The sequence below is a fragment of the Olea europaea genome, chromosome 10 (genome assembly GCF_002742605.1).
Source record: "Olea europaea var. sylvestris chromosome 10, O_europaea_v1, whole genome shotgun sequence".
NCBI lineage: Eukaryota > Viridiplantae > Streptophyta > Magnoliopsida > Lamiales > Oleaceae > Olea > Olea europaea.
Window position 1 is genome coordinate 9,372,040 of NC_036246.1, and position 9,027 is coordinate 9,381,066.

The window sequence follows — 9,027 nt, forward strand, 5'->3', positions numbered from 1 at the left end:
GTTTCAACTGTTGAACTATATCACCAAGTCGTCATGTGTCACATTCACAAGTCGTCATGTGTCACATGCATGAGTCGCTCTCAATTTTTATTCATGTGGGGGATTGTTGGAAAAATTGGCCGACTTTGGCACGAGTTTTAAGTGGGACCCGGTTGTTCAATTTGGAAGATGAAAGTTGATTTGTGTTCTCCTCCGTGAATACATCGAAATCATATACTTACTTGCCAAAGTTGATGCTCCGGTGAATAAGAAATTGAGGCTCAAAGTGTGCCACTCAAAAGGGAGTTTATGTGGAAAAAATGAATTTGCCTCACATAGGAAGAAGATGAGGAATTCCAAAGGTCATTGCCATTAATGGTAGCCTAACCTATAAATAGTGGCTCATTTTCCTCATTTCAACACACACACACACAAAAAAGCAAAAGCTTTCAAGTTTAGAATACACTAAAAATTCATTTGCATAGAGTTCTCTCTTGGTGGTGGTGTAGTTCAGGCACTAGTTCAGTTCGCCGGAGTGGTTTCCGCGGTGCTCGGAAGCTACTGATTTTACCGTTGTATCCTGGGAAACGGACGCTCGTTTTAAACCTCAAGCACGGATGGTGAGGGGGCGAATCTGTTTTAAAAAAACTGTGTGTAACACAGGCCTCGGGTTAAAATTCTATGTTTCAGTTGTTTAATTCATGCAATTTTTTGTATTAAATTTATAGTCCATGCTTCATGAATTTATGATATATTGTTCGTATGTTTCATGAATTTTAAATTCTATTGGAACAAAAGTTATTTGTTGGAAATAAAACTTTCAATAATCTGGTGAAAATTCGATATACGGTTGTTTGAATTTTATTGATTTGCATAGTTACAAAATTGAAAGGTTTTGTCAAAAAGATCTAAACAATCTAAGAAGAGCTTGGGATTTAAGCGGTCCGGGTGTGACCCCCCCTCCTCATTTGGGAGTCTTTTAATTGCGCATTATTCAAATTGACGAGACGAAAGACAACATTTCTCGATTTTATCCATATACACTGAATTTTCTACAGAATTATACTCCATGTCAGCTTCATACATTTCATCTTTGCATTTAAACATGATTTGTCTATAATTATTTTTCTGCGCTCCATCTTCAGCAGTTGTAGTCCTGCAAAAGAAACTGAGATTGGCGTCTTCTTCAATCCTTGAATTGTCCTCATAATAATCCATTAGAAACCTTGAAAACTCAATATCCAATTCCGTGTGATCCTTAAATATAACATAAACCTCCTCAAGAGCCTGAGCAATGTTCTTGAACTTCCCCAAATCATTAACGGCATCGAGAAACAATTTATACTTGTAATCATTAACAGTATCGAGGAAGGAGCCAAGTGGAGATTTATGAAGGAAGAAAATCATGATACGTTCAAAATTTGGGAGAAAGCGTTTTAATTTGAGAAACCAGAATCCACTTGTCATTTTTTAACGGTGTTAGTGGCCATGCAAAAATTTCCGTCTGCCACCTAGACTTTTTTTGCCCAAGTGGAAGGATGGAAGTGAAATGGGTGATGGATGGTTAGTTTTTTTCAAAAGTGGATGAGCATTCAGTAACTATTTATTTTTGGGTGAGCAAGTAGTAACCGAATACAAATGTTGGTAATTAGTGATTTAATTAACTCGAAAGATTTTGATGTGAATGAAGTATCTTTCTCTCTTTCATAAGTCATAACTTGGATGGATTTGGGAAGTTCTTCGATAAATTTAGTATGGAAACATGTACACAGACAAGGCCACGTAGGACGTGTACTGCGCCCCCCCTATTGGCAGCATGTAGCAAGCCTCATTTAATATCAACTAAAAGTATAGTGGCGAGCGATTCTGTTCACGAAGAATTTCGATTGGGTTTTCTCTAGAAATTTTAATAGTTGAATGCTAAAACAAAATTTTTTAAAATCCCATATATACTTTATAATATTAATTTAGTCATCATGGAAAACATTTTGTTAACTATTAACTTTATTGTAACAAGCATGAAGAGTTGATATTATAGAAATTCGGATAAACTCAATCTGTTTTAAGAATCTCAAATCATTTTTGGATTGAGATAAGAGGAAATTGAGTTATTCTAAAATACATCTGTATATATAGGGATGTAAACGAGTCGGGCCGAACTGGCTCACGAGCCTAAAGTTTCGGCTTGGGTTCGGCTAGGTTAAAATAGCCGAGCTTTTTTAGGCTCGATCCAAACTTTTGCTTGGGCTTTTTCCGGGCCGAGCCGGGCAGGCTCGTTTTCTCCCCCCAAAAGGTAGTAGTTTTGTTGCCAAGGCAGCCTCAATTTAATTTTTTTTTTTAAAGCTCGCAAGCTCACGGGTCGGCTCGGACAAAACCCGTGTCTCCAAAATGGGGCTCGGCCTGAGCCTAGGCTCGAGTCTACTGAGCCCCGAGCCGAGTCACGAGCGAGCCGAGTCACGAGAGGTCCGAGCCGACGAGCCCGATTATCATCCCTATGTGTATATATTCATATAATGGCTCCATCTCCATTTTCTTGAAGGGCATTAGAACGGCTTATGGATTAATTAGATTAAACGTTGTCTAAAGCCCTCAAACTTAGAATTTACATATTTTTGTTTTCGCTTTTATTATTAAAAATTTGTCAAAATTAATAAGATTGAAAAATTCAATATAAACAAATTTTTTAGTCAGTAATACTAAAAATAATTAACAAAATTAATTTATTGGAAAATTTTCATCAATAGATAGATTTTAAAAAATGTCGGGAACCAAAAGAAAAATAAAAATAATCTGTAAATTACAAAGAAAGAGAAAACACATAACTTATCTATCAGCATCTAATAAAAAATAAAAATTATAAATGAATAAATTTTTTGAATAACACTGACGGGAGCCTTCGTAAGTGATTTATGACAACATTGCTAACGATATTGTTGTCGATATTCATTGAAAAGTGTGTGTTGTTGATCACCAACAGTGTGACTATTGATAATTTTGTCTAAACGAACAAATATAAGAATTTTAATCAAAATTACCAATAATCATATCATCGAATATCATTAACGGCTTCTTCTCAGTTTGAAGCTTCATCGCAAGTTCCCAACAACATGACTGACGACATTGTCATCGATAATTGCTAATGAAGCCTATCAGTAATCAGCAAAGATATCATTATCAATAATTTCATTTGATTCATATGTTGATTTCAATCTTAAATCACCATCGTATCATTGATGATCAAAAGGAATTTTCTTCAATTACATTTTGCTCCATTTACCATTTTTATTATCGATTATTGATCCTTGAAAAGGTCCCCTCATCGATTCTGCGTAAGACTGTTTTCTGAGAGCATAAACAGGGTACATGTTTCCTAACATCAATGTTAAGTAATAGCCACATTTATCATAAATCAATTTGTCAAATCCACCAATTGAATGATGAGGAAGCATAGAGAAGCATGTTTAAAACTTCTTTTAATGGTTTTGTGAAATATTTGCCCATGATCGGATCACATAGTTCTTAAAGAAATATAACATTCTCACGTCACATCGATATCTAAATGTTCTTAGGGATAAAGATTCCGATGACACACCATATTTTTCATCTTGTATTCCTTATCTCACTTTGCTTTCCACATATGATGCCAATAAGTTGACATGTTTCTTTTTCTCCTTTAATCTCCAAATCTTTCTTAAAAATTTATAGATTGCGTTAAAATAATAATGTTAGTAGTAGAGTGATAAAACATTAAGCATGAGAAGAAGTGTGGATATCTTTCAAACCATGAAACTCCTTTTTATGCATGGATGATGTTCATGTTTTCTCGTAATCCTAGAGCTCACGACCATGATGCCTCCCATTTTTTTTTTTCAAACCTACTATGTGTTCTGGCAGACTTCTTAGAACACACATATAGGTGGGATGGATAAGGTTTTTTTGGCAATTTTCTATTCACGGTGAATTCTACACATGAGAGTAATCTGACCAAATTATGTGGAAAAAATTCTATACAAATGACTTTTAAGTGTTTTTCCCCCCAATCGATGCCTCAACTCTCGACGTTTCAAAGACGTGGATTTGATGGGCAATCCATGTGGCTGGTTAAAACTAGGATAAAATATATAACTAAAAAGTTTTCAAGATACAATTTAAAAAATAAGAAACCTACATAAAATTTCAAAAAATTGTGAGATAAAAATTTTATGGCTTAATACTAATTAAACAGGTTGTGATCGAATTAATACACAATTTATGGTCACAATCACGTATTGATCACAAATCACATAATATCACAGTCACAAAAACACAAATTATTAATCACAATTTTAAATTTAATTGTAAATCACACTTTTTTTAGGTCACATTAATTGGTTACAAATTATCTATTTATGGGTCTAATTACTCAAATAATTGTCACATGCTCTTCATCCCTCTCCACCACTCCACCATTGGCACCGCCCGAACACTGTTGCCACTTCACCACGACCACAATCACCTAACCGCCAGCACCACCACCACATCCACCGCACTAGCACCATGCAAATCTATACACCCAACCTACCATCAGACAAACATTAGCGCACCACATCATCCACCTCACCACCAATAGAGTAGATCCGACTAGTTTAAAAGATTTGAAAATTTCAACTTCAAATTCTGTTCGAGGTGGAAGAGATTTTACTGGTGGCAAAGATTTGGTTCGCCGTCACTTTCTCCGGTGTCACCATCTGGACCAGATATTTTACCTTTCTAGCAAGCAATGGCAACGTTCCATCTCATGAAGCCCTTTCCCATTCTCCCTCTCCAGCAAGCCATAGCAATGTCCCATCTCTCGGAGCCACCTCCTCCGCCTTCTCCAGCAAGCAAAAAAAATAGCTGGAGCTCGAGACAGCATACACGAGCGGTCAGGTTACGAAGATGTCGAATTTGGTGGGTGCTGTAGATAGATAGACAGAACAAAGAGGAAGATCGTAGAGAGAGAGGGTATGAGAAGAGAAAGCGATGACAAGTTTTTGGTGATGGCGGCCGGAGCTGGCGGATGGCGGTTGGAGTTTGTGGATCTCGTAGATAGAGAGAGAACAAAGTGCGAAATCAGAGAGAGAGATGGGGTCACAAATCAATTCTTTTACAGGGACATGATCAATGACAGGATTTTATATACGCATACATACATTTGACATTTTTTCATTGACAACGAAAAAATTAAAGAAAATACTGTCAATCAAAAACAACAGTGCCACACTTACACAAAAAATTATAGGAATGTTTTACAGAACACAATAGTGGAGCCCACCTCATAAAATATTTATATGGAGCCCACTTTCATGTGACTGCCATGTAGAACATCTGTGAAAAATATTCACAAGGCATTTTCCAATCAAAAACTACGGTGTGAGGCATGTGGTGTGGGTGTGGCTTGCGTGGAAAATGCTCTGTTATTGCCCTGTTTGTTCACAAATATTGGTGTGAGGCATGTGGTGTGGGTGTGGCTTGCTTGGGAAATGCTCTGTTATTGCCCTGTTTGTACACCAATATGATACGGTGCACCTATTTTTGAAAGAATGATTTTTGTACTTGATTATTAAAATGAGCGTAATTTCCTCTATAATTAGATGGTCATTGCTTGAAATTCATGATGGGTTGCGGGCCTATGTTACGGACCCAAAGTCTAGCAAGGTATAAAATAAAATTTTGTTGTTTGAGTTTCATTATTTTTTCATTAAAATAAAAAATATGAACGTTATTCATCACATCAAGTCATCATATTTGATTTTTTATTTTTTTATGGAGCCTATAACGACTATATTTTTCATTCTCATTTTTACAATATTGTGGTTCAAACGAGGACTTTAACTCTCTTTTAATCCCCATTAATTATCATTCCATTATATTTTATTTTTCTCTCCTATTTTTAATCACAAAATTTTTCATAAAATAATATTACAGATAAATCGAAAAAATTTCATTATTTTTCAACTACTCTTTTTTTTTAAAAAAAAATACTATTCTCTCAATTTTCATTACCACGAAATGAGGGCCAAAAATAACAATGCCGTAGAACAGACGCTCAATGTTACCAAGTTCTAGCCTAGGAATAGATTCTTAATAAAACTGGTCGTTAAGCATGTGGTTCCAAATATTTCTTTAACGATTTTTTATATTATGCATTTAAATTTAAATTTCAAAATTTACCATCCAACCTCCCATATCCACTTTATACCAAGTGGCCTCCATTAAATTTCATTTTATTACATTCTATTTTTCTTTCTCTTATTTTCAACCACACAATTTTTCATAAATTAATATTTCACGTAAATCGAAAAAAAATTTCTTCTTTTTCAACCACTCATTTTTCAAAAAAATATTATTCCACCCATTTTCATTTCTAGAAAATGGGGCCAAACGGTGCTATAAGATTGAAAATTACATGAAATCATCACGTAGCACTCAACATTAAACAAGATAGATTAAAGATTCAAATTTGTATGACACTCGTCCATGAAATACTATATATAAACTAAAAGGGTATTAAACCATCATTTTAGTGTAAAGATATAAAAGTTGTTGCTTCTTTTATCGTAAAAATTGGAACTATTTTCAGCCTTTGGACAAGAACATCGATAAAGAATGCAAATAGTATACAAATTACATAGCTCTTGATAATTTATTTTAATTTTTACACACTAAAAAATTCTTAAAGAAATTTTGTTGCTGTAATGATATATTAATGTCATACCCAGAAATCCAAATTGCAATACAACTATAGTATCAAATAATTTTTGCCGCTTTCTGTTTACTAGCTGAATTAAAATTCTTTTTAATTAACAGGAAATAAATTGTATTATTTCATTAATAAACAACCCCAAACTTGGTTTGGAATTTCGTCATGACCTGCCCCACCACTACACTATTCTAACGCGTAATACTCTAATCAGTCCATTGACTATGACAAAACCAAGCAAAACTGAAACCGCGGGTGAACTTCATGCATAGATCTCAATTCTCATCCAATACGCAAGAAAAAAACAAGCATTAAACAATAAATTCCATCATTTTCACTCCCACCACTCTGAAAAATATCGGGTATTGGAAGAAAAATCTCAGCAAGAATTTCATATTCTTTGTTCTTTTACATACAAGGGAACTATTCAATCCAATCCCATTTTTTGATTCTCCTCTCTGTTTCTTGAAATCTTCTTGATGGGTTTTCCTCATAGAAAATTTTTGTCAGAAGATAAAGATAAAGTTCCTACAGCTGATAAGGGCTATGATGATCATCATAAGTGCAAGAACGGATTTGTTTTGCCAACTCCATCTCTAGTTCCACCTAGATCAAACCATCAAATGCCCCCCATTTTGATTCTTATGCTTTGTATTCTTGCGGCTGCTTTTGTGTTTCTCGTCTTTTTCACAGTCCGTAGATACCGTTGGAATTTGAGAAATTCTAGGAGGAGAAATTCACAAACTGTAGAGAATGCTAACAATCGGGAGGATTTTATTGATGAGAATCAGGGGCCAATGGTGGATCATCCCATATGGTATATTCGTACCGTTGGGCTTCAACAATCAGTAATTGATTCTATTGCTGTGTTTAAGTACGAAAAGGGCCAGGGTTTGATTGAAGGGACAGACTGTTCTGTTTGTCTGAATGAGTTTCAAGAAGATGAGAATCTTTGGCTTTTGCCAAAGTGTAGCCATGCTTTTCATGTACCTTGTATAGATACTTGGTTAAGATCACATCAAAATTGTCCCGTTTGTCGCGCTCCAATAGTCAGCAATACGAATTCAGCTCCGGTGAGCTCGGTGTTAACAAACTCGAATGATTTAGCTCCGAGGGAAGAGGCTCGAATGGAAAGTGAAGTGGATCAACGCGCAATGGAAACAGATGAAACTAGGGAAATGAGGGTTGGGATTGAAAATGGATCATCAACACAAATTGAAGATGGAAAAGTGGCTGACTTTTTGCAAAAGAACTCAATTCGCCTTAATCTGAGGAACAGTAAGCAACGAGTAGTAAGTGATTTGGTTGATAATCGGATGAAATTAGATGAGGAGTTGCAACCTGTCAGGAGATCAATATCAATGGATTTTTCTTCTGCTTCAATGATTTATAATGCGGTGGTTGACATTCAGGCGAAAAAAGATGAAGGGTGTTCAGATTCTAGACTGGCAATTGTGGAGAAGCAAAATTCAGATATGAATGCAAAGACGAGGAGCAAAAATTCAAGCATATACAGGCTAATAAAGAGTGCTTCGTCTGGGCGTTCCCTGCAGAAAGGGCCTATTTCAATGAAGAGGTCATCTTCTTATGTTGCCAAGCACTCCCTAGGAAAGTACAGTGCAAGCCAGGATTCAATCCAAACTCAACCATAAGATCAAGATCGACGTCATATCATATATTAATTTTCTCTAATAATGTCTACTTATAGCTTGACAGAGGCATAGAATTTTGAAAGCATAATGAATGAGCTGATTAGTCTATGAGGTTATGGTTGGTGGCGGCATGGAATATGGAATTCGAGGTTTTAACAAAAATGAAAGGAGAAAAGTATGTGATTTGGTCAGTGTTATTCTTGAAATGTATTCTTGCACAATTATGTGTAAGATTATTGTTTTTGTGGAAATCAAATCAAAATATGGCTTTCTTTTAAATCATGCTGATGTCCTAATTCTGAATATTTCCTTCGTTTTGCTTGAAAATTCGTAACTCATTTTGTTTTGCTTATATCTGTGCTTATCAGACCCAGTTGCAATGCCGTAATGGTATTTAACTCCACCAATTAGAGAAAAAATTTAAGAAATTTGGTTATTACAAAGTCTAGTCGAGTCTTGCACACTAAACGCTAGTCGGGAAGGTTGATCCTCAACCCCAATAGGCGCAGAGGAATCAACAATTAACGGGTCCATATTCGCTCTTTCATAAGAGCATTTTTCTACGTCAATTTTCCCATCATTTTCCAAACTGCGAGTCAAAGTGATCCTTTGGACATTTCAAGATGCAGGCATAAGCGTGTAAAGAAAATTAACACAATACTCATCGAATACCAA

At 35.4% G+C, this 9,027-nt stretch overlaps 1 protein-coding gene across 1 annotated transcript; it reads left to right on the top strand.

Annotated features, from left to right (window-relative positions):
- Positions 1–6,954: 6,954 nt before the first annotated feature.
- LOC111401170 (E3 ubiquitin-protein ligase RING1-like) lies at positions 6,955–8,634 on the top strand. The gene has a single exon (XM_023028783.1). It carries the CDS (start codon positions 7,180–7,182, stop codon positions 8,350–8,352), a length of 1,173 nt encoding a protein of 390 aa, XP_022884551.1. The 5' UTR covers positions 6,955–7,179; the 3' UTR covers positions 8,353–8,634.
- The last annotated feature ends 393 nt before the right edge of the window (positions 8,635–9,027 follow it).

What these genes read in the sequence shown, in the direction of transcription:
- LOC111401170 (XM_023028783.1), top strand. Translation starts at nt 7,180, where the DNA reads ATGGGTTTTCCTCATAGAAAATTTTTGTCAGAAGATAAAGATAAAGTT.